This window comes from Tamandua tetradactyla, chromosome 11 (assembly GCF_023851605.1).
Source record: "Tamandua tetradactyla isolate mTamTet1 chromosome 11, mTamTet1.pri, whole genome shotgun sequence".
NCBI classification, from domain to species: Eukaryota; Metazoa; Chordata; class Mammalia; order Pilosa; family Myrmecophagidae; genus Tamandua; species Tamandua tetradactyla.
Genome location: NC_135337.1, coordinates 28434476 through 28461102, shown reverse-complemented (window position 1 = coordinate 28461102; position 26627 = coordinate 28434476). Strand labels below are relative to the sequence as shown.

The following is a 26627-nucleotide window of genomic DNA, read 5'->3' as shown; positions in this document are numbered from 1 at the left end:
CATCACTTGATTCAACACAGTATTAAGAAGTCCTAGCCAATGCATTAAGGCAAGAAAAGGAAATAAAAGCCATGTAGTTTGGAAAGGAAAAAATAAATCTCTTCCTATGTGCAGTGGACATGATTGTCGACAGAGAAAATGCCAAGGAATCTACCAAAAAAAAATTAACTAGAACTAATGAGTGCATTCAGTAAGATCACAGGATACAAAATTAAAAAAACAAAGATCACCCCATTTACATATGTTAGCCTTGAACATGGAGAACCCAAAACTAAAAACACAATACCAATGACAACTGCTCTAAAGAAGTGAGATACATAGGTATTAATCTAAAAAACAAAACAAAACATGTACATGATCTATATGTTGGAAATTATAAAATGCTGATGAAAAAAATCAAAGAAAATCTAAATAAACAGAGACATACTATTTATTGAATAGAAGACTCAATATAGTAAAGATGTCAATTCCTCCTTAATTTACCTATGGGTCTAATGCAATTCTTATCAATATCAATATCAATATCCTGGTAAGAAATTTTTGTATTTGACAAGTTCATTCTAAAATGTATAAGACAAGGCAAAGAACTAAAACAGCTAAAATAATAATGAAAAAGAAGAATAAACTGGGAGGAGGAACTCTACCTGACATTACAACTAACAAATTATCTATAATTATGACAGTGTTGTATTGGCAGAAGGATATACACACAGATCAATGAAACAGAGATCCCAGATATAGACCAGTACAAATATGCCCAAATGATTTTTGACAAAGGGGCAAAAGCAACTCTAAGGAGGCAACACAATCGCAAATTGTGCTGGACATCCAAAGGCTAAAAAAAGAGAGAACACTAACCTAAATTTCACACTTCATACAAAAATTAATTAAAACGGTTCATAGATTTAAATGTAAAACTACAACAATTTTAGAAGAAAACTGTCATAGTTTGCCAGGGCTACTGTAAGAAGGTACTGCAGACCTGTTGGTTTAAACAACAGAGATTTATCATCTCACAGTTCTGGAGGATGGAAGTCCAAATTCAAGATGCCAACAGGGCCATGATTCCTCTGAAAAGGAAGAATTCATATCATGCCTCTCCCCTGGCTTCTGGTGGGTTTGTCAGCTTGCAAACCAAAACACCACATATCCAACAAAGGTCTTATGTTTAGAAAATATAAAGAATTCTCAAAATTCAACAGTAAAATAACAATTTAATTAGAAAATAAGCACAATTTAATTAGAAAAAGACACGAACAGAATGTTTCAATGAAGAGGAGATATTAATGGCAAATAAGCACATAAAAAGATGTTTAATGTCATTAGCAATTAAGGAAATGCACATTAAAATCACACTGACAACAACTCAACAACAAAATACAAACAACCAATTTAAAAATGGGAAAAGAACTTGAACTGACATTTCTCCACAGAAGATAGACAAATGGCCAATAAGCACCTAAAAAATGCTCAACAACATGAGCCATTAGGGAAATGCAAATTAAAAGCTTAATGAGATAGCACTTCACACCCACTAGGATATCTATCATTAAAAAAGGAAAATGAGTATTGATGAGAATGTGGAGAAATTAGAACACTGTACATTATTGGTGATAATGTAGAATGGTATAGCTACTGTGGAAAACAGTTTGGGAGATCCTCAAAGAGTTGAATATAAAGTTACCATAAGACCTAGCAATTCCACTCCTAGGTATATACCTCAAAAAATTGTAAGTAGGGACTCAGATACTTGTACACCAATGTTCACAGCAGCATTATTCACAATGGCCAAAAGATGGAAATAACCACCATAGTAAAATGACTGGATAAACAAAATGTTTATCCACAAAATGTATATATTGTATGTACATCCATATGATGGAATACTATTCAGCTATAAAAAGAATGAAATCTGAAACATGCTAAAACAGATAGGAAACTCAAAAATATTTTACTAAATGAAATAAGCCAGCCATAAAAAGACAAATGTTATATGATTCCACATACATGAAATATTTAGAATAAGCAAAGTCATGGAGATAGAAGGTAGATTAGAAGTTACCAGGGGCTGGGAGCAGGAAGGAATGGGGAGTTAGTGCTTAATGGGTACAGAGTTTATTTGGGGTGATAAAAAAAGTTTTAGTGATAGAAGGTGATGATGGCAGCCCAACATTCTAAAAGTAATTGATGACACTGAATTGTACACCAAAAAATGGTTAAAATGGCAAGTTTTATCATATATACATTAGCACAATTAAAAAAACACAATGATATATCAGTACATACATAAGAAACAGTGATACCAAATGCCAGTGACAATGCAGAAAAACTGATCTCTCTCACATGATGTTAGTGGGAACAGAAAATGAGAAAGCAGTTATGGAAAACAGTTTGGCAGTTTCTTATCAAACTAAACCTGTACTTTCAATCAGACCCAGCAATCTCATTCTTATGCATCTATCCCAGAGAAATGAAAATGCAGGTCCACACAAAAACAAATACATGAATGTTCATAGCAAAAAAACTGAAACAACCCAAATATACTTCAATGAGTGAATGTGTAAACAAACCGGCACATCCTAACAACCGAATCCTACTCAGCAATAAAAAGCAAGTTTTATTGCATGCAAAAATCTAGATCAAGGGCACTATGCCTTGTGAAAAAGGTCAATCTTAAAAGGTTACATGTGGTATGGTTTCATATATATAATATTCTTGAAATGACAAACTCTAGAGGTAGAAGACAGATTAGTGGCTGCCAGGGGACAGGGACTGGTGATAAAGCAAAAGCAATGATTTTGGTGGTAGTTACACAGTAAATGCATGGATAGAACAACACAGAACTATATATGCATGTGTACACAAGTGAAGGCACATCAAAATGGTGAAAACTAAAAAAAGTTTTTAGTCTATTTGTCAGTACTGAACCAAAGTAATTTCCTTGTTTTGATATTGATATCAAAATATATAAAAAATAAGATGTAACTATTATCGGAGACTGGGTGAAGGGTACACTGGACTATACATTTTTTACAAATTCCTATAAGTCTATAATTATTTCAAAATTTTAAAATACTAGAGAAAGATATATTTAACAGTTTTTAAAAAAAGAATCTAAAATATAAAAAACAAGCTACACAGGTTCTAGTGTAGACTGCAGAGGTGGTAGGGCTATTTCTGATTTAAACAGGTATCTTCAACTGAAGCACTATATTTCAAGCCTACCTGCTGTTTCTTTACTTGATTTTTTTAGCTAAAAAAATTAGACTGTGTTTTATTCATTTTGTGTGCCTGCTGCATTATAGATTAAAGAATACTGGTTAATTTTTTATTGAACAAGTTGGCTCATTCTGGCAGAATCCAATGCAATTCTAAAGAGAACTATGCCGCACTGACCAGCTATGTGACCTTGGTTACTTAAGCTTCTATCAACTTTAAGGTCTTCAACTACAAAATGGGGGTAAATAAAGTACTATTATCAGAGAATTTTTAAGAGAATTAAATGAGTTAATACATGTAAATTACTCAGAACAGTTCCTGACAAATATAAAAAGTTCAACAGATGTTATTTTTCTAAAGGAATTAATATAATTTATTTATAATTATTATAATTAATATAAATTTAATTTTTAGGTTAATCCATCTACACAAATCAAGATGATAATCAATAAAATTATCATTATTTTTAACTTTTTATTAGATTTTAATGAAAAGAAGTCTGTAGGGATTACAGAGAAAAAAGTTCAGTATTTTTTCTCTGTAACAGTACCTGTACTATTTAGCCTTATAAGAAGGACTACCTTAAGTACTGTCTATTCTGTTTACTTTTGTACCTCCAGCACCCAGCATAATTTCTATCACAGATCAGGGTCCTTGACAAATATTTCCTGAATGAATGAACCACTGACTTCCTCCTCTAACACTTCCACACAACTTTCACTTACCACCGTTAATTTGGCTTAGTGTATTTAAACTACTTTCTCATTTGTCTCCTCCACTAGAGTGTAAGTTTTTTGAGTGCAGGGAACGTGTCTCACTCACGTTTGCACACTGAGCACCTAGCACAGTGAATAGAACAGTCATTCAAAGGATATTTACTGAGAGGCTATCATGTCAGGCAATATTCTATAGAGCACAATCAACAAGGTAGCTGTAGTTTCTTGGAGAATGATAATAAACAAATCCATAAATAAGATATTTTTATTTGGATTAGTACTATGAAGTAATTAAAGCAGGGTAATGCTACAGAGGAAAAGGATATTTGCTGGAGGAAGTGGCGGTAGTCAGGATAGGCCATTTTGAGGAGGTAACATTTGAGTCCAGACAACAAAACGGAGTTAGCCATGTTCAGATCCAGAAGAGTTGAAGAGTTCCAAGCAGAGGAAACAGCAAATGCAAAGGTTCAGAGATATGAATGAGCTTGGATTACTTAAAAAAAAAAAAAGTGAGTGTGGCTAGCATATAATAAAGTAGGAGAAGTCAGAGAAGCAGGTCGGGGCTGGAGTGTACAGGTTATATTCAGGCTTGAAAACCACTGGAGGATTTTAAGTGTGGAGTAACACAATCAGGTTTATGTATAAAAGATCACCTTTTTTTTAAATTAGAGAAGTTGTGGGTTTACAAATCAATCACACATGAAATACAGGATTCAGGATTCCCATATACCATCCTATTATTAACATCCTGCATTGGTGTGATGCATTTTGTTACAACTGATGAAATCACGTTTTAAAATATAGTTTATATATAGTTTAACTTTGGGTTCACTGCTTGTATTGTGCAGTTACAAGAATTTTTTAAAAAATTTTATTCTATTACCATGTATATAATTTAACAATTCTCCTTTTAACCACATTCAGATATCTATCTCAGTGTTAATTATATTCACAATGTTGTGCTACATTCATTCTATCAGCACAACCCATTACCAAAATATTTCCATTATTCCAAATTCAAACTCTGTACATTTCAAGCCTTAAGTCCCTATTCCCTATTCCCATCCTATGCCCTGACAACCTGTATTCTAGATTCTGACTCTATGAGTTTAATTATTTCATATTATTTTAATTATTTCATATTAGTGAGATCATACAATATTTGCCCTTTTGTGTCTGGCTTATTTCATTCAACATGATGTCTTCAGGGTTCACCTACACTTTTGTATGTATCAGAACTCCATTCCTTTTTATGACTGAAAACTATTTCATTGTTGTATAAATCACATTTTTTTTACTTACCAACTCATCAGTTGATGGACACTTGGGTTGCTTCCATTTATTTGGCAATTGTCAATCATATCACTATGAACATAAGTATATAAATATCTGTTAACAACTGTGGTTGTTAAGTGGCAAAGAAATTGCAGAGGGTCATGAACTCTCCACAGGCAGACATATAGACAAATCAGGAGACTTGCTACAATAGAGGGTTGGATGGCATGATGGCAGTGAAGATGAACAGAAGTGGACAGACTGGGGATAAGTTCTGAAGACATGGTTGGTAAGACTTGCTATAGAACATGACTTGCTACAGAATGTTGGAAAGAGGAAATCAAGGATGTCTTCTGGGTATTGACTCAAGAAAATTTACTAAGATTTTAGTAGGAAATAAGGAAATTCTGTCCTATACCAATAAGTTTCAGATGCCTATTAGATATCCAAATGGAAAAATTTGATATATATTTTTAAAAGCTGTCACTTTTAGGATAAGACTCACCTCTCAATCAAGCATATGATAGTACATTTGAAAATCTAACTAAATTTGCTTGCTACTTCCAAGGTTACAGAAAGACAAACAGAATAAAAAGTAGTTGAAATTACCAGAGATGTCAGTTCATTTAATGAAATATGTCATTTTTTGGCTGCCACTGATGCACCCTGACTCAGATTTTTAATTTAAGGGTTCTGATTTTCTGTCAGATTCTGATTTTACGTCAGAAATTTTAGACAAATGCTGTCAATTCAATTCAAGTATTTTTTCCACTTCTCTAGGCTTTATAAACAGTGGAGTAATTAGGTGCCATGAAAGTGGTGAGCAATGACTCATCAAATCACACTTTCACTCAAAGATAGTTAAATGCCATATATACGACTACTAGAAGCCAAATGTTTTGTTGCTTTTGGCAATACTACACATTTTAATCCATATTACCTTCTTCAAAATTTTATATTTATTGAGATGTACTTCACATACAATAAAATTAACCTGTTTTAAATTATAGCTATGTGAGTTTTTATAAATATTTATAATCAAGTCACCACCACTACTGTCAAGATACAGAATAGGTCGTCACTCAAAAAAGTTGCTCCTTACTGTTCTTTTGTCTTTCCATTGCCCCCAGGCTCTAGGAACTACTGATATGCTTTCTGTCTTATCATCCATTTAAACTGAAGAACAATCTTATGAAGTTATGACTTCTTATAGATGTAATCACAGATGCCTGAAAAAGACCTATAAAAATAAAACTTTGATGAAAAATATGATATGTGAAATATCAGAATCACCTAAAAAGTACTTTATGATCTTGAAAAGAAGAAATCATTCATGCCAATAATTGTTAAGAGTTATAGTCAGGTCTCAAAACTGCAGTTCATCACTTTTTTCTATGAAAGGTCTTTCATCTAATAATTGACTTGAAAAAAGTAAGCATGATTTTTAATATAAATTCAATAAACAGATTTATACACTTTTTTTTTCTCAAAATAACCTGAGGTTTTAGGCTACTACCTCATCTAAAATGTCAACTGAGACATACTGATACATATTTGCTAAATAGGAAGCTGGTAAATTTGAATTCAATTAATTTTCCAAGTCAGTTCCATTTTTGATAACAGTGAAACTTGTTAAGTAAACCTACTTCTTTAGAAATAGCATTCCCTCTTATTTTTATTATTCACTTTGAGTTTTTAAAATATTGTATTTTTGACAAATATATATTACTTTCTATTTTGAAATCTGTACTATCATTATTCAATCAGGTCTATGTTAAATCTTATTAATTTGAGTTGCTGGGAGATATTTTATTTGTATTTATTATTCAGAGGAAGTGATATTTAATATATCCCAAATAGTAATTTATTGTTTCATTTGTATGAAAGGATGAATATGTCCACATGATGTGAGCCAGAAATGGTGACATACAGTTCAGTGGTTAAGGTCTTGGGCTTTGAAATCAGAGACCTGGATTCTAGTACCAGCTCTGCTATTTATTGGTTGTGCAAACTTTGAGCAAGCAACTTCGGAGCCTTAGTCCTCCCAGCCATAAAATGTGAATAACTGTAATACTTATCTCATACAGCATGGACACAATGTACTTCTGGCACATATAAGTGCTCAATAAATGTTAGCTATTATGTACCACATGGAATATCCATTTCAAAACCATTAAAACGTTCAATTATTTAGTCTTCACAATGCAACAATAAGGAAGGTTTCTTTATTTGTATTTTATAGCTAACAAAGTGAGGGACAGACAATTGAATGGATCAGCAGACTTACTAACTCAGACACACACAGATAAAGCAAAGAAGAAAGGCAGCTGGTTGTTCAGGCAACTCAGGTAATTTAAGGCCCAAGTACCTGCTGTTCTTTCTAAGAATGAGTCTTTCACTTTTCTAAAGAAGCAAAGAGTGACTAGTGCTTTGTGATAAGAGTCAAAAGAAATCCATTGATGAATAAAGGATAGACTTGCCTGTTGTAGTTTTGTTCTCTGTGTAGTAAAAAAGGCGAAGAATTTCATTAAGTGGAAATTCATTTTGTGAAGCTAATCTTATCAAAGCAGCTTATCAAATAATATCCAGGCTTGAATAGTTTGTTTTTTTAACTAACTCAGTTTAAAATGGAAATAAATAATTCACACCCTCCACTTTTCTCTTCGTACTCCTTTAGAAACATTATAATGGTTTTTTAGTTCTACTTTTTACAAGCAAATTTATGGAGCTCATAAAAGTTTAGTCTCAGAAGGAAACTGACTAAAATAAAATAAAAGAGGACATCTAGTCTTAGTCTAATACTTTAGTTTTAAGGTGAAGAACTGAGGCCCAGAAGGGAACTGACTAAAACAAAATAAAAGCTACAGTGGGACAGGAACAAGCGTACACACCCAGTCGGTTATTGGATATCCACTACACAGGGTATCAAATACTTTGGCTGTGCCCATGGCAGACATTATCCATCATGTCAATATTTCCTTCAGAGCCTTAACTCCTTAGAGTCCTAATGTTACCATACTCCAGATGTTGCCAGTTAAAAAATGCCAAGTTTCCTGTTTAAAATGCTAATACCTTTCTTTTTCTCCTACCTTTGTCCCTTGCATTTTGGAAATAAAGAAGTTAAATTTTTTCAGGGTATAAATGACATTCTAGGGAAACATCTGAATTCCATGCACTAAAAATGTCGCTGGGGGTGGGCCACGGTAGCTCAGCAGGCAGAGTTCTCATCTGCCATGCCAGAGACCCGGGTTTGTAGCTGAACAACTGAGATAAACTTATTTTGTCACAAATTAAAAAAAAATCAAAGCAAAATTAATCTATGGTGATAGAAATCAGAACAGAGGTTGCTTTGAGGTAGGGGATGACTGGGAAGGGCAGGAGAAAGCTTTCTGGGATGGAAGTATTCTGTATCTTGTTAGGGAAGCAGGTCAGACTATAGACTTAAGATCTGTATATTTCACTGAATGTAAATTATGTCTTTTAAAAACAATCTAACTAATGCAGAATTTCAAAAATTCTCATCCAAAAGAAAGACGAACTACAATCCAGTTGATGAAATGCAATTACCAAATTGATAGAGATCTTTTAAAATCATTATAGCTAAACGAATTTCTGTTCAACTATTCATGAGAATAATGTACACAGTGCCAGAATTCATGTATCTGCAATGTAAGCAAAAAGTTTCCTTTCAGGCTATGCCAGTTAATGGATTCTGCCTTAAAAAGGAATGAGAGTGCTATTTAAGAATTACATACATTACTGTGATAACATATCCACTGATCTGAATTGCCTGTTGAAGTACATTTGGAACTTAATAACAGAACCTCAACCTAAAGGTCACAGAGAACTTGAGACCTTAAAGATAAGAACATAGTATACACTAATTAAGTTTACACGTTTCTATTTTCTGTACTACTTTCCTATAAAAATGCCACAGTGTATGGCATTCTGTCCACTATGTATTATATTTGGTAAATAAACTCTCGACAAAAACAAGAAAGACTACTGAAAAGGGATGAAGAATTGGCTCTTCTTTGGCTGATGAGAACATGATTTAGGCTCAGGACCCACAGGAGAGGCACGCAAAGTGGTTAAAGAAATTGTTGTATTAGTGCTTACTGCCAAAAGGAAAGGGGAAGAAAAGGACAGGACAATTTAGAGTTCAAGTTAGAGCTAAAAAGGGAAAGCAAATTTCTCACCTTTTTCAGCAAAATGCATTCAAATGATAATTTTTAGGATACTTCAGTAAAGGGTCTTGTATAATACCTGGCACATTGATAAATGGTATGTGTTTAAGAAAACTGTATGCTCTGTTTATAATAAAGGATCTACACGTGAGTTACTTTCTCTCTCCTTAGTGATGGTCTTAATTACCAAATCTGGCTTCAGTTTGTAAGTCAGGGGCAAGGAGTACAGCGTGGAGTACAGGGTGGTGAGCACCGTGGAGAGCCAGGACTGCTGAACCTCGCGGCTTCTTGGAATTCGGTGAGTTGTATACTAGAAGAAAATATTAAAAATCTAAATCAATTAATTGGGTCACTGATACCAAAGTTAAACATAATAACAGTTAATGTTGTAGGGACAGGAAATGCTTTCTTGTTTAAAATTTCATTCTAATCACTTTTAAACTAAAGTTATAAGTTCTATTTCATGCCTAGTTTATATAGCACTCATATCATTCAGTTATGTCAGAAAAGTTCCTAAAGATGATTTAAAAATGTTAAAATCAGGCGGGCCGCGGTGGCTCAGCGGGCAAGAGTGCTTGCCTGCCGTGCCGGAGGACCCCGGTTCGATTCCCGGCCCCAGCCCATGTAAAAAACAAATAAACAAACAAAATATAATAAAACAAGAAAATGTTTAAAAATGTTTCCCTTTCTTCCTCCCTTCCTTCCTTCCATCCTTCCTTCCTTCTCTGTCTTTCCTTCCCTTCCTCCCTCTCTCTAAAAAAAAAAAAAAAAAAAAAAAAAAGTTAAAATCAGTTTGGCAATAAATTGGGGGAAATTTCTATACAATACAATTTAGGCAAAGAGTTCAACATGCTGATATACAGAGTTGTTAGAAATCAGTAGATAAAATGACAAATGACCTGGTATCAAAATCAGCAAAAGAGATGGACAGATAATTCCAAAAAGAAATGCAAGCAATTGATAAACATATGAAAAGATGGTTAATAACTGAACACAAAATAAAATAGTGACTTTCCACCTACATAATTGGCAAAGATTGTGGATACCCTGCGTTGTTAAGTCTGTAAGGAAAGAAGACACATTCCTTTGGGCAAAAATATTGATACAACCTTTCACGGGGACAATTCGGAAACAACTATCAGAATTTACAATAGTGCCTTTTTTTCTCTTTTTAAATAATTAGAGAAGTTGTAGATTTACAGAAAAATCACACCTAAAATAGAGAGTTCCCCTATACCACCATATTATTAACACCTTACATTAGTGTGGTACTAAAGTTTGTCTATCTTTGATACAGTATCTTAGCTATCAGAAACACATCCCACAGATTTAACCATATGTTCTCCCATATCAGTGTATTTGTGGAAATTATAAACAGCCCAAATATCCCATAGTAAGGAAACGGAGATGTCCATACAATGAAATATATGGACATATGATACCAAATGATATATATCTATATGAGTTTATATGGGAAATGTCCCAAGACAAATTGTGAATTATATAATTTGCAGGATAGTATGTTTAATATGATCCAGTATCTATTAACAAAATAATTTCACACATATGTGTGTGCCTATGTAAGAATATACATTAATATTTGCATGGAGAAAATATAGAACAATGTCCCACAAACTGCAGAAAGAGCATGGGATTAAAAGATAGTTTCATTTTCTAGATCATACACATCTATGTTTGAACTTTGCAACAAGCATATAATACTTTTTTTTTTGTATGCTATATGGCAGGGTTACATTTCATTCTCATTCTATGTGAGTATCCTGCTATTGTAGTACCATTTGTTGAATTTTTCTTGTTTTTGTTTGTTTGTTTGCTCCCTTTTTTGTTTTTTTCTGGGGGAGGTGTATAGGCCGGAAATCTAACCTGGGCCTCCTGCATGGCAGGCTAGAATTCTACTGCTGAACTACCCTCGCACCCCTGATAATACCTTCGTAATCTGAGAAACATTTTTTCCTTGAATCAAAGTTCCAGGTGTATTCGTTTGATTGCTGTATGACAAATTACCCCAAAAGTTAACAGATCAAAACAATAAATATTTATTATTCCAGACAGTTTCTGTGGGTCATGAATCCAGGAGTGGCCTGCTAACTTGATGCTTCTGGCTTGGGGTCTCTCATGAAGTCAAGATGTTGGCTAAGGCTTGACTGGGGCTGGAATATCTATTTCTAGGGGGCTCATTCACATACCTGGCAATTTAGTTTAGTGCTGGTTGTGTGCAGGAGGCCTCAGTTCTTTGCCATCTAGACCTTTCCAAAGGGCTCCATGAGCGTGCTCATTATACCGCAGAGATTTCCCCAAGAACAAATGACCCAAGACAGGGTGAGGCAGAAACCACATTGCTCTTTATGACCTTACCCTGGAAATCATATCTTGTTATTTCCACAAAAACTTACTGGTTGTCTAGGTCAACCCTATTTAACATGGAAGAGACCTATACAAGGGCACAAATACCAGGAGGGGAGACTCACTAAGGCTGGCTACCACACAGGTTAGGTCAGGGAGTAAATAACTAAATATCTGATACACTGCCCCCCGCTTTGGCCTTGAGGAATAATATGGATTGGACAGGGAAGAAGAGTCTGTATTTCATCCCAGGCAGCAGCCTGAAGAGATAGAAAACACGGGTTAAAGAAGTCCCTAGTGCATAATCAGGAGAAAAGAAACACGTAGGGGCATGTTCTGGAGGGGGGAGTGAGGATCCTCCAAGATCTAAACTAGAAAAATCTGTCTGAAGAAAATAAGGCTGGTAACTAAAGTTTGAAGACCTCTTTCGTGACTTCTGGATGCATGCAAGGAACCCAATTTCTCAGCCTCCAATCAGATACTTGGCTGGGGAGGGCAGTCTCAATTATACTTGTGGTGCTAGAGCTAACTGGGCCAAAGACTATCAATCCACAATGACCAGTCAGCCCAATTTGCTGGGAATAGTCCCAGTTTACATGATACCCCAGAACAATTATGAAAAGTGCTCCCTTTTGCTCCCAGATGTGTCCACGTTTAAATGATAAAGTTTTTGGTTCCTCACAAGGTATGGACTATATGCAGCTTCTCCCAAGTCTGAGGGATGGATATCCACGTAGAATGGCCTGAGATAATTTTTTTCTTCATTCCATTCTTGATATATAAATAATAATTCACAATATCATCACATAGTTGTATATTCATCATCATGATCATTTCTTAGAACATTTGCATCAATTCAGAAAAAGAAATAAAAAGACTATAGAAAAAAAATCATACATACCATACCCCTTACCCCTCCCTTTCATTGATCACTAGAATTTCAATCTACTAAATTCATTTAAACATTTGTTCCCCCTATTATTTATTTTTATGCCATATGGTTTACTCATCTGTTGATAAGGTAGATAAAAGGAGCATCAGACACAAGGTTTTCACAATCACACAGTCACATCGCACAAGCTATATCATTATACAATCATCTTCAAGAAACATGGCTACTGGACACAGCTCTACATTTTCAGTTCCCTCCAGCCTCTCCATTACACCTTAACTAAAAAGGTGGTATCTATTTAAAGCAAAAGAATAACCTCCAGGATAACCTCTTGACTCTGTTTGGAATCTCTCAGCCCTTGACACTTAACCTTATTTCGCTATTCCCCCTTTTGGTAGAGAAGGTTTTCTCATTTCCTTGATACTGAGTTCCAGCTCATTCTAGGATTTCTGTCCCACATTGCCAGGAAGATGTATACCCCTGGGAGTCATGTCCCATGTAGAGAGGGGGAGGGCAGTGAGTGTGCTTGTCCTGTTGGCTGAGAAAGAGAGGCCACATCTGAGCAACAAAGAGGTTCTCCGGGGGTGACTCTTAGACCTAATTTTAAGTGGCCTGAGATAATTTGACAAGAGAATTTGCATAACAGTCAAGGAAGAACATTTAAATGGTAACTGGGAAGAAAGCCAAGCTGAAAGTTCTACCAGTGAAATAAACAGAAAAACAGTAAGGTGGTGATCACGGTGGTGGGGATCAGAAATGAGCTGGGCAAGGAGTAAGGACCATGACCCTGCCTGGCAGGCAAACTGAAAGGTACATATGGTGACACTCCATGGCTTACAGTTCTATACTAGAGGGGCCTCCATCTCTATATCTCATCTAAATCCTCCCCACATTTCTAAATCTACCCAAAAGAGATTTCTCTCTAAATCCAATTTCCTACTCACCCATTCCCCCACTATTATGGTAGAATAGTTTCACTCAGAGGCATCTTTCCTGACTGGCTTTTCTAAAATACTGTTCCCTACTCCCTTCCCATAAACACATTTGTATACACTTTTCTCTCTTCATCACTATGTTCGCCTTATGTTATAAAATGGCCCTTAGTCTATTGGTGAATGTGTGTGTATGTATTTTTTAATGTACTTACTGTCTGATTACTCCATTAGAATATAAATTATCCTAGGAGGCCAGGAACTTTAACACTGTGATCTCAGTGCTCATAAGAGTACTTGGTTTATAACTGGTGCTCAATAAATATTTACTGAAAAAAATGTGCAACCATTCATATGTGTCATATTAAATCATGTATTAAGTCATATGTCATAATGGCATATATTAATGTTATTGACATTAATATAAATTAATTCAATCAGTATATCAACTTCCCATCTCCTAGCTGTGATATGCTACTCAGACTAAGAATAAAGAAAGGATACAAAGGAAGTAATTTGGAGTGCATACTTAGGGCCTCAATAATTGGGTTGAGCTGAATGGAATTCCTGAGATTAGAGGGGAAAAGGTCTAAGCTGAGCAGGGAGACAGGAGTTTACGAATAGCCAGAATCAAGAGGTACCAAGTTGGAAAAAGTTGGGATAGAGTAGCAAGGAGGAAGATGAGGAGGAAACAGACATGAGGCCCCCCCATCAACAATAAGTCCTAAGTAACAGCCTAGACAACTCTCTGTGAAACTGACCATTCATAAGGGCCTCAGGGAACTTCTCAGCCTTTGTGACTTCTCTTGCCACAACCAGACAAGAGGTCCAGGGGAGGGGAGTAACCTGAGGCTTAGAAGTATGTGTATAAGAGGAAGGGAGCTTGCTAGGTTAAAGTGAGGAGGGCATCCCAATCTGTACCTAAAGCCTCTTGTAAAGCTCTCTCCTCCACCATTACTGTATCATACTGGCTGTGCTGGCTTGCAGTCAAGTGGATGGGAACCTGGGGCGACCTTGGTAGGGAAAGGGCCTCAGATTAGCTATGCTTGCTACACATAAATTGGATGCTGGGGTACCTGATGTCCTATGTGGCTTAAAAGATATACTGAGGGCGAGACCATGCATATCAAAATCTTAAAGAGTTTTTTGTTTTAATTGCACAGGTTTAGAAGTCAGTGAAGAAAAATATCAGTTAAAAGCTGGCATTCTGGTGTTAACAAAAGTTCCTTTGAAGGCATCTTTATAGACATATTGCTTTTGTTAGCTGCACTTTTGCCATGTGGTCCTTCTAATGGGATGCAGGATATAAATGATGCCCCACTCCATCATTTTATGAGCACTACCATCCTTTGCCCCAAAACTCATGCCTGCAATCCAATGTTTGGTTTAGGAGTAGCCACATGACCCACATAGGGACAGTGCCTTTTTTTGGCTCCTTGCACAGATTCAGGGAAAGAAGTTTTTCCTTTGAGGGCCACTGCAGGCTGCTAAACTGCCTCTCAATCCATTTTACCAAGGTAAAAAAATAAATACTTTGAAGTGTCTCTCTATCTACCAGAAAATCTACAGGGTTTAAAACTGAGCTGTTATATTGTCCAACAAAATGTACTACTCATTATGCATTCCCAAGTCAGAAACTGACAATCAAATAAGTAGGATCTATCATAAACAGATGCTTCTGCACAGACGTGAAGATCTATATTGGGAAGGTGGGGAGAGGGGTGGGTGGGGGTGGCAAAGGTGGTAAGTGGGACAGGGCTATCCCCATGTTTCCTTTTCCCAAACTTCTACACACATTCCATATTTATCCACTCATTCCCAAAGTCTCTGCTACTCCCATGCTCCTAGTCATCATCATCTTACCTTGAATCTTACACAGTAGTCTTTCAACTAGTCTCTGCTTCTTCTCTTGCTTCCCTACAATTCATTTTCTACACAGCCAGAATGACCTTTTTATAATGTAAAGCAGATCCTTCCTTTCATTCTCTTGCTTAAAACTCTCCAAAGGCTTTCCACCAGACTTGGGATTCAATCCAAATTCTTTACAACTGCCCACAAAGTCCCTTGTAATCTGGTGCCAGTTTGACTCTAATCACCCCTTGCTCCCTCACTCCCGCCACACTGGTCTTCTTTCTGTTCTTTAAATATGTCAAACTCATTCTCTCCTGAGGGTCTTTTCCATTCATTCTGACCAGTTTGCTTTGTTCTCAGATTGTCTCATAGGTAATTTCTTCCCCCAAATCAGGTCTCAGCTTGATCATTATCATCTTGGAGAGGAGACAATTTTCCCCACTTGCTCCTTCCAACAATGGGGGACTGTACCACACCATCTTATTTTACTGTACTCACAGCAATTATCTAGGACCTCAAATTGACTTTTTCATTTATTTAGTAGACTACTGTCTGCTTCTCCCTCTGGAATACAAGTACCAAGAGAGGAAGGGGCTTCATCTTGCTTACTGCTATATTCCTAGTGCCTAGGATGATACATACTTAGCAGCTACCGCTGCTACCAAAGGCTCCTCCTGTTCATAAGCCTTTCAGGGGGAAGAAAAAAACAAAACAAAACAAAACAGAACAAGAATAGAGGGTTGTAGAAATTTTCAGACTTTTCTGTTGAACCTTAAGTACCAAAGCCCTTCTGGCAGGTTCTACTATTCTGTTACTGCTCCTGCTTGGAAGTCAACTGGGTTATGTATTCCTAGAAAGGATCTTTTAGTTCAGTCCTATTTCTCTGTACAGGTCAATGATTATATTCTATTGTATACAGACATTTTATAGTGTGATCTAGTTTCTCTCACACAACCAGCAGTAATATAAAAGCCAAATAAATATGACTTTTTCTTTCTCATGCTCTCCCTACCATATGGAAAACGACACATCTTAGGGAAACATACTTTCTATTTAAGTTCTTTAATAGAGGAGCATGGGCTATGTCCCACTGTACTCTTTGTATGTCCGTAGAGTCTCCCAATGCTCCCAACATGTTCTTGACTTATGTACAACCAGATGTATAGTAACAAGTTAGACAAGAAAAATGCAACGCTTAAGAAAAGAATAAAGTGGAGAAATGGATTTTTTTTTTCCAGGTTTCCAGTTTGTCTGAAATTACATGAAACACGGAGTTAAATACTAAAAGTATATGACTACTTGCAACTTTCAAAATATCTCCCAGAATTACATCACTGCTAAAAACCACAAACATATCTGGCTCCAGATTTGTGACAACCTAAATAGAAGTTTATAGTGATTTAAATGGAAATAATTCAACCAAGGAATCCAGATGGCATCATAAACCACAATAGAGCAGATCAAGTGGTCTATGAAGTCATTCTTTGCTGCTACCACATACTGAAATATACAATACATTTATTATTTAATGAATGCCACAGTATTGCAGAACTTTGGACACAAGACAAAAACTAAAATGGTAAAATTTCATTCAACCCCAAATGGTTTCAGCTTTTTTCCATAACTGCTTTTTAATAATGCAAAGTATAATATATATGTTAGATGATTCAACCAATCATTCTGAAATCAAGATGACCATAATTTACCCTGAAAACATTTTTTTAATACCAATATCCTCCAAATATCCAGTAATGCTCAGTTCATGGAGCTGATGAAGAAGTACCAGGAAATGACAGATGAACAGGGAAGTGTGGGCTCCCGACTGGGTCCTGCTGATAACCAACTCTGACCTCATGTGAGTCAAGCTCTCTGGCCCTCAACCTTCCACTGTGAAACAAGGAGACCTGGTTGAGAATAAGGTTCCTCAATTCATCACTGTGATCCTACAACTGGCTCTCAAGTCTGACTTGTCAAGGACAAGAGAGGCTGCTGCTCCAAACCCTTACAGCTTGCAGTCACTCCTCATTTTATCTTGAGAAGCTCCTGCACTGCCTGGCCTCAGACTTCAGGAAAATAAAAAAGGAGTCTGTTCCTGAAACAATTATAGGACCCCAGCCCACAAGATTTCTAAAGTCCCTTATTATGGACATTTGTCATCCTCTTCCTAACCTTTATTGGCCCCCCTACCTGCTTTTTTTTTTTTTTTGCCAAAAATACCTTAATTTTCATTTGGATAACTTGCTCTCACATTCTCACCATATGGTTTTTTTTTTTTTTTTGTCTTTTTTTATTTTCACCATATGGTTTTGATGGAGATTTCACCCCATCTCTTCCATCCCCCAACCTCTCAAGCCGCATGGAATAGCCCTTATCCCTGGGTACAATATTTGGCTGAGACACAGGAATATAACCCAATTGGAAACCATGAGGCAGATGTTTGCTGGGGCCTCTGGGGAAAAAAAAACTTCGCTTTTTTCTCTCACATACTGTAAGTCTGAAACCCTTTTCTTCCTCAGATAGTCTAATGAAAAGATGTGAAGTCAGAAGGTGCTACAGACTCTTCCACCCTGAGGGGAGAGCTTGGAGTTACTGGAAGTAGCACTGCGGGGAGCCCAATGGAGATGACACTCCATGGGAGAGCAGAGAGGCACTTACTGTCCTTGGTGATATCCCTGGGCAGATGGACCTAAGTCTTTCCAGAGATAAAACTATTTACTGAAAATTTCCCATTTCATGAGACAACAATTTCCTTTATTGTTTAAGCCAGTTTGAGCCTAGTTTTATGTCACTTGCCATTCAAATACACTTCTGTCTTTCAAATGGTTTGAATCTAGGACTGCTTTCATTTTCTTAAGAAAATATATTAAAATTTTATAGAAAACAATTTTTATGACACTAGATTTCAGTGATGTACTCTTCATTATGAACACCGATTCATTCATTTATTTGTTAAATGCCCAATGAGCATCTATCAAATGATAGGAACATGGCTAGGAGTACAAGGGTAAATAATATATTCATAAGGAATTCACCACAGTCTGGCAAGGCAAAACAGGAACACTAATAAGTGCCAAGTGATAAATACCATAAGGGTCATAAAATACAATATTAGCACCATGTAAGGAATGATTTACTTTACTTTAATAAGTCAAGTCAGATTTCACGGAAGAGATATTTGATTGGGTTATGAGGGATAAGGAATTTACCAAGTACAGAAGGGAAAATAGGAGTCTTCAAGATAGAGGAAAACATGGTCAGGGAAGACAGGCATTAAATAGCATGGGGTATTTGGGCATATGGGGAGGAAGGCAGAGAACAGCAGAAAATGGAGCTAGAGAGGTAGGGCCTTCGAAGCAATGCTAAGGAGTAGGTATTGAATTTAAAGGCAATAAGGAGCCACTGAGGGATAGTGAAAGGAGGAAGTAATGAGAAAGATCACGCTGGCAAATACGAGGAAAATGGATGAAGAGGTAGAGAAGAAAAATCGTTTTGGAGATGACTGAAATACATCAGGAGAGTGCTGGGGAAGGCCTGAAGGATAGCTGCAGCATGACAGAGGAATGAAGGAGGCAAACAGTGGGGAGGAGGGACTTATAGAAACTGGAGAGTTTGGGGTAATTCCCAGGTTTCCAGGTGAGATGAATGGTATTGTACTGAGCAACGGAAAGAATGCTAGAGGGGAAACAGACCAAGAGAATATCATTATTCATTATGGTCTGATTATGAGCATAATTTTTCAGTCAGTAAAATGCTCTCTAGGTACAAAACATATCAATGTAATAAAGGTGATTATTCTCTTTCAGGTCGAAATGGGTTTGTACCTGTAACCACAACAATGGATTGTCCTGACAATGGTGTGGACAAAGCAAGACAACTGGAAATCTAATGAAAAAGCAGTACGCAGAAATTTATATTCTAGACAGGCTTTGGCTTGTCCTAAAGTGATGGTGCTTGGAACAGCAGCCTCTTTTGTCTTTGACAAGTCAGACTTGAGAGCCAGATGTGGGATCATGGTGGTTAGTTAGGGATCACAGTTCTCAGCCAAGTCTCCTCATTTCACAGTGGATGACTAAGAGCAAGACAGCTTGACTTACTTGAAGTCACAGAGCTGGTTATCAGCAGAACCCAGTCTTGAGTCCATAGCTCCCTCACTCATATATCATTTTGAGGGACTTCATTAGTTATCTCTAGAGAAACAGAATCAACAGGGAACATTCACAAATATAAAATTTTTATAAAAGTGTCTCACGTGACCATGGGAATGCAGACTCCAAAATTTGTAGAGTAGGCTGTGAAGCCGACGATTCCAATGGAGGGTCTGGATGAACTCCACAGGAGAGGCTCACCAGCCGAAACAGGAAGAACCTGTCTCTTCTGAATCCTCCTTATAAGGCTTTCAGTGATTAGATTAAGCATCACTCATTGCAGAAGACACACCCCTTTGGCTGATTACAAATGGAATCAGCTGTGGATGCAGCTGACATGATCATGATTTAATTCTATGAAATGTCCTCATGGCAACAGACAAGCCAGCACTTGCCCAAACACCATTTGGCCAAGTTGACACATGAACCTGACCATGACAGTCCACCCCTTGTCAACTTGGCAACTATACATACCACCTTGAACCATACCTATTTTCTAAATAAAAAACAATAAAACACACTTTTTTTTTCTTTCACCTAACAATACTCAACTGAATATGGTGCAAATACTGAATACGGTGCACAGAATACGGTGCAAATCCTTGGGTAATATTCATTCTTAAACTTGATATCTTACAACTTAAATAGTATAACATGAACAAAACAGCATTACAGTCCTCATTTCTGTAATGGATCACGAGGTAGAAGTTCATATTTATCACTACCTTCTTCCACTACCCATTCCATGTTCCCTTTACCCTCAGCATGCACTTCAGCAGGCTGTGGTTCTTTGCCTGGTGGGGTGACCCAAACCTTCATTCCTGAAGTTTCAGAGTCACTGGTAGTCCTGCCTGGATTGTGTTGTTGCAGTTTTCCATTGATTTTAATCACAGGGCATGGTAGTACTAAAAGATGCCCTAGGGGATCTCCTATATTCAAAGAAAACTCTTCTTTACCTCCATTATGTAGTTGCAGTCCTACTTCCTCCTGATAGAGTCAATTACCCCAGGCAATAATGTAATCCCATTTTTGGCTTATTGATCCAGTGGCATAGAGCCAGAGCAGGTCCTGAAGGCACAAGTAAGTTACATGAAGAAGTGGCCCAAATGCCCATGGTTTCCACTCCTGCCACATTACCTTCTCTTTCCCAGACCAGAGCTATGGCCTCTTGGGGAGTTCCTTACAGTGAACTGACTAAGGAAGAGAAAATTCGGGCCTGGTTTACAGATGGTTCAGCATGATATGCAGGTTCCACCTGAAAGTGAACAGCTGCAGCATTACAACCCTTTTCTGGGGTGTCCTTGAAGGACAGTGGTGAGGGGAAATCCTCCCAGTGGGCAGTACTTTGAGTAGTGCACCTGGCTGTTCACTTTGCTTGGAAGGAAAACTGGCCAGAGGTGCGTTCGTATACTGACTCTTGGGCTGTTGCTAATGGTTTGGCTGGATGGTCAGGGACTTGGAAAGACCATAATTGGAAAATTGGTGACAAAGAGGTCTGGGGAAGAGGTATGTGGATAGACCTTTCTGAGTGGGCTGAAAACATGAAGATATTTGTGTCCCATGTGAATGCACACCAGAGGGTGACTTCAGCAGAGGAAGATTTTAATAATCAAGTGGATGACTGTTCTGTGGATACCAGTCAGCCTCTTTCCCCAACAACTCCTGTCATTGCCCAATGGGCTCATGAACAAAGTGGTCATGGTGGTAGGGATGGAGGTTATGTATGGACTCAGCAACATGGACTTCCATTTACCAAGGCTGACCTAGCTACAGCCACTGCTGACTGCCCAATCTGCCAGCAGCAGAGATCCACACTCAGCCCCTGATATGGCACCATTCCCCGAGGTGACCAGCCAGCTACATGGTGGCAGGTTGATTACATTGGACCACTCCCTTCATGGAAGGGGCAGCGATTTGTTCTAACTGGAATAGACACATACTCTGGATATGGGTTTGCTTTCCCTGCACGCAGTGCTTCTGCCAAAACTACCATCCGTGGGCTTACAGAATGCCTTATCCATCTTCATGGTATTCCACATAGCATTGCTTCTGATCAAGGAACACACTTCACAGCATATGAAGTGCGAGAATGGGCACATGCTCATGGAATTCTCTGGTCTTACCATGTTCCCCATCATCCAGAAGCAGCTGGACTGATAGAACGGTGAAATGGCCTTTTGAAAACTCAATTACGGTGCCAACTAGGGTTTGGCAAATTGAAAGACTGGGGTAATGTTCTCCAGGAAGCTGTATATGCTCTGAATCAATGTCCGCTGTATGGTGCTGTTTCTCCCATAGCCAGGATCAATGGGTCCAGGAACCAAGGGATGGAAATGGGAGTGGTACCACTCACTATTACCCCTAGTGATCCACTAGGAAAATTTTTGCTTCCTATCCCTGCAACCCTGAGCTCTACTGGTCTACAGGTTTTAGTTACGAAATGAGGAGTACTTCCTCCAGGAGAAACAACAATGATTCCACTGAACTGGAAGACGTGGCTATTATAATAGACAGCAAACTCAAAGCAGGCATCAAAATTATATGACACACAGAGATTTGCAGCATTGGCTAGTAAATCATGGGGTACCTAGAAATACAATAGAAGGGCAGTCTACTAAATTCTAGTTCAAGCTGTATAAATAAAAGAGTTCTAGGCCAAGTAAACAGAAGTCTAACCTGAATTACAAAAACACAGAGTCACGATTCCTTAATCAATTTCCAGACTTGAAACAGTTTACAGACCCAGAGCCCCTTGAATGAAGGGGAGGCCAGGTCCCTTTGGGGGAGAACCCTGTTACACCACCACAAATTTATACAGTTAATCTTCCTCCAAGCCTTCCCCAAGGAGACCGACAGCCTTTTACAAGGGCAACTGTGCACTGGGAAAAAGGAAATGATCAGATATTTCTGGAATTATTAGACACTGGTTCAGAAGTGACATTAATTCCAGGGGACCCAACACGTCACTCTGGACCACCAGAGTGGGGGCTTATGGAGGCCTTTTCTAACCTCTCGAGCTATAACACTAAATGCAGAATCTCTGCTTAGTGGGCCCATATCAATAAATTCAGCCTGATCCAGCCTTATATTCCTCCCACCATTATCCCATACCCTTAAAATCCATTGCCACACATATTCCCCTGATTCCTGTCTATATAAATTGGAAAACTCACACAGTTCTTTTGGAGTATAACGTACCTCTTCATATGTGATACTTTGTACCTCACCTTTAGAGGCCTGTTGGGACTTTAGTCTAGTTATAGGTCCAGAAGAAATGAGGGGTGGTGGGGGTGGGTCATGAAAATAATTAGAAATAGCTTCCAAGCCATTTGCTGCAGGGCCTTCATTTGCAGTTTCATCTGGTGAAACAGGATTAATCACTCTAGGGCTAATCCTTTCAGGAGGAGGTTGGGTGGCCAACTCCTCAAGGCAGGCTGGAGGTGGGGCGGTTATGTCCTCAGGGCAAACTATTACAGGGTTATCTAGAGAAGACTCAATATGATCTAGGGTTTCAACCTCACCCCCGACATCATTATCAATCCATATGTCACCATCCCATTTTTCAGGGTCCCACTCCTTTCCAATCAATGCCCTCACTTTAATGGCAGACACCATGCAAGATTGAAATTTCAGTTGACATTGTAAAGTTGCTACTCTAACAATAAGATTTTGAGTCTGATTTTCAGAGATCTCAAGTCTACGGCTACAGGAAATAAGATTTTCCTTCAGGATACTCATAGAAACATTTACATCTTTCAGACGGCACTTAAGCTTCTCCTTTGAAGCCATAAGCCCATCCCTTTCACCCCTTAATGTAGCCAGTGTATCTAACAACAACCAACCAAAATCTCTATACCTCTTATTTCTACAAAACTCTGTAATGGTGTCAAAAACATTATCCCCCAGAGTCTGGTTTCATACCAGTGAAGCATTAGGAGAATCGAATGGTGATATTTTGACTATCTCTTTTGCCAACTCACTCCATGGACTGAGAGTGTCATTCTGATTACAGGAATCAGAGTCCTTAGTGTCTTTGAGTCCAGTCAGAGTAGAAAACCATTCATAAAAACCCATTTTTAAGATTCTGCTTCTTAAGAACCACTCCTGGTACCAAGATATATTAGTTAAGGCTGTCTAGAGAAACAGAATCAACAGGGATATAAAATTTATAAAAGTGTCTCACGTGACCGCAGGAACACAGAGTTCAAAATCTGCAGAGTAGGCTGTGACGCCAGCGATTCCGATGGAGGGTCTGGACCAACTCCACAGGAGAGGCTCACCAGCCGAAACAGGAAGAACCTGTCTCTTCTGAATTCTCCCTATAGGGCTTTCAGTGATTAGATTAAGCATCACCCATTGCAGAAGACACGCCCCTTTGGCTGATTACAAATGGAATCAGCTGTGGATGTAGCTGACATGCTCATGATTTAATTCTATGAAATGTCTTCATCGCAACAGACAAGCCAGCACTTGCCCAACCACTACTTGGTCAAGTTGACACATGAACCTGACCATGACACCATCTGTCCATACCCTGGTTAAAGGGAGCATCAGACACAAAGTTTTCACAATCACACAGTCATACTGTAAAAGTTATATCTTTACACAATTGTTTTCAAGATTCAAGGCTACTGGAACAGCACAACAATTTCAGTACTAGCCTCCAGCCATTCCAATACACCAAAAACTAAAAAAGGAATCTCTATATGATGCAAAAGAATAAGCTCTCACCTCTGTTTGAAATCTCTCAGCCACTGAAATTTCATTTTGTCTCATTTCTCTCTTCCCCTTTTTGTCAAGAAGCCTTTCTCAATCCCTTGATGCTGGGTCCCTGCTCACCCTGGGATTTCTGTCCCACATTGTCAGGGAGATTTACACCCCTGTGTGGGAGTAAGGGCCCACACAGGAGGGAGGGCAGTGAGTTCACCTGGCGAGCTGGCTTAGAGTGAGAGGTCCTTGGTTAATCTTGACTAAAACTGGAGGTGAATCAGGAGTCACAGCCTCACCACCTGTATACTTGCTGTCCTTGACGTGATTTTCACTATGAGGCTCCAGAATTATTCCTTGGGGCCTGATGGCTGCAAAGGACCAAGAGTTCCTACTGGTGCAAAGGAAAGGATGGAGGGAATTCCCAAACAGGCCAAATCTTGATTTTATAACACTGACAAAAGATAAATTACTATATGTTTGTGCCTGTAATAAAAGTATCAATTTTTAAAATTATGCTTTTTTTAATGTAAGTACTTCATTCAAATTTAAACTTTTTTTTTTTTGCAAGGGCAGGCACCGGGAATCAAACCTGGGTCTCCAGTATGGCAGGCAAGAACTCTGACACTGAGCCACCATGGCCCACCCTAAACATTTTTTACAGGAATGCCCTTTAATTTCCTTTAAAACAGCTAAACAGCTTCATATTGTAAAATGTTACTTCTTTGCTTATAGTAATCTTACAAATATTTAACTAGCACAGGGACTGGTTAAAGTACAAGGCTGAAATAACTGCAATGTCATTCACAGTTCTTTTAATTCCATCAATTCAGAATTTGATTCATAGAAAGTTTAACCTAACTTTCCTGTGTTCTAGAGATAGAAGAAAGCGATAATTAAGATTTAGGAAGCAATTTAAGAGAATAAGCTATTTAAAATACTTTAAAAACATATATACATTTACCTGATATACCTTTTTGAAAATAATCATCTATTCATTAAAATAGCCACATCAGGATTTCTATTGCAAGATTTTCATGTTCAGATATTTTTTACTCAGACACATTTTTACCTTTACTTACAACAGAATATAGTTAAGATCCATCATAATGAGGAAAAGCACACAAAAAATATGCATTAGCTACACTCTGGAAATGTAATTAGTAAAACCACAGTTGTAATATATAGTTTACAAACTGAAACAAGACCCTAACATTGCAGTTATATACGTAACAAACATTTCCTTTAGATCTGCTGGGGAACTAACTGTAAAAGATAGACTCCAAAAGTATTACATTTAGAAATCTTAGCACAGTGTACACATATCAGCCCATTGTGTGAAGTCAGCACTCCACCTTGTGGAAATAGAAGGTGTTGTTAAATAAAAGCATGTTATATTAATTTCAAAGGTACTGATTAAGTCCTATATACACACCCCCGACCACAAAATGCCACAGATTCATATACATGGGCTAAAATTTGTACACCAAAAGAATCCCCATTTATTCAAGTGACAAAAAAAAATTATGTGCTTTTAAAATACAAGTATACTAGCGTCAAGATGATGGTACTTAAAGTCTTTGGTTACTTCTTTAGAAAACAAATATCTCACATCAATAGGTTATTTTCACTGGGGCTTTTAATTTCTTCTTAGTTTTGTGTCTAAAAAAAACTTTCATTGTTTTCTGTTTGTAACCTTAGAAAAGACAGAAAAATGTTTAAAGCTGAAAAAGAAAATCAACTATTACCCACAACCCAGAGTGATTCCTCTACCCTTTTTTACAACCTTAAAAAATATCAGCTCATTTAAATTCTCTTCTGCAACTGAAAAAATTCTAAGATGATCTCAGATTTCTAAAACTGAACTAATTTATCTTGTAATTTAACAAATTTCTTACCAATCTCCGATCATGATTGTTGTCTAAACACACCCTCTGTTTGAACATGCCCCATATTTTCCAATTTCCTCACTTTTCCACGTGTTGTCCTGCCCTTCCTTCAAATTCCTCCAACCTCTCTGAAGAAGCTCTCACTCAGCCTTACCTCAACACTCAAGTTCAGGGATCTCTCCCTTCCCTAATAAAGGACACATATTGGCCTTTATTTTTAGAATCAAGGTAATAAATATACATGGTTTTAAAGTTTATATGGTACTTTTACTTTGTTCAAATACATGGGATAATTCATCTTCATCTTTTTTGGTGAATCCCTTCTGGAATTTTCAGTCCCCTTCCTCCACTTCCCAAGGCTTGCTCACCAGGCCCTCTATTCATGTTATCATCCCACAATTTCCCTTCGCTGCCACCCTGGGAATTCCCTTCATTTGTTCCTGGATTGGA

The 26627-nt window shown here is 37.6% G+C and overlaps 1 protein-coding gene across 2 annotated transcripts in view; it reads right to left on the bottom strand.

Annotated features, from left to right (window-relative positions):
* ALG14 (ALG14 UDP-N-acetylglucosaminyltransferase subunit) overlaps positions 1–26627 on the bottom strand; it is a 190270-nt gene that overhangs the window by 88097 nt on the left and 75546 nt on the right. For both annotated transcript variants that reach the window (XR_013159296.1, XM_077120184.1), the window contains exon 3: positions 9585–9707. Coding sequence is in view for 1 of the 2 variants with exons in the window: in XM_077120184.1 (XP_076976299.1) it covers positions 9585–9707 (123 nt within the window). In the remaining variant the exon portion in view is untranslated. The remainder of the gene's footprint in view (positions 1–9584; positions 9708–26627) is intronic.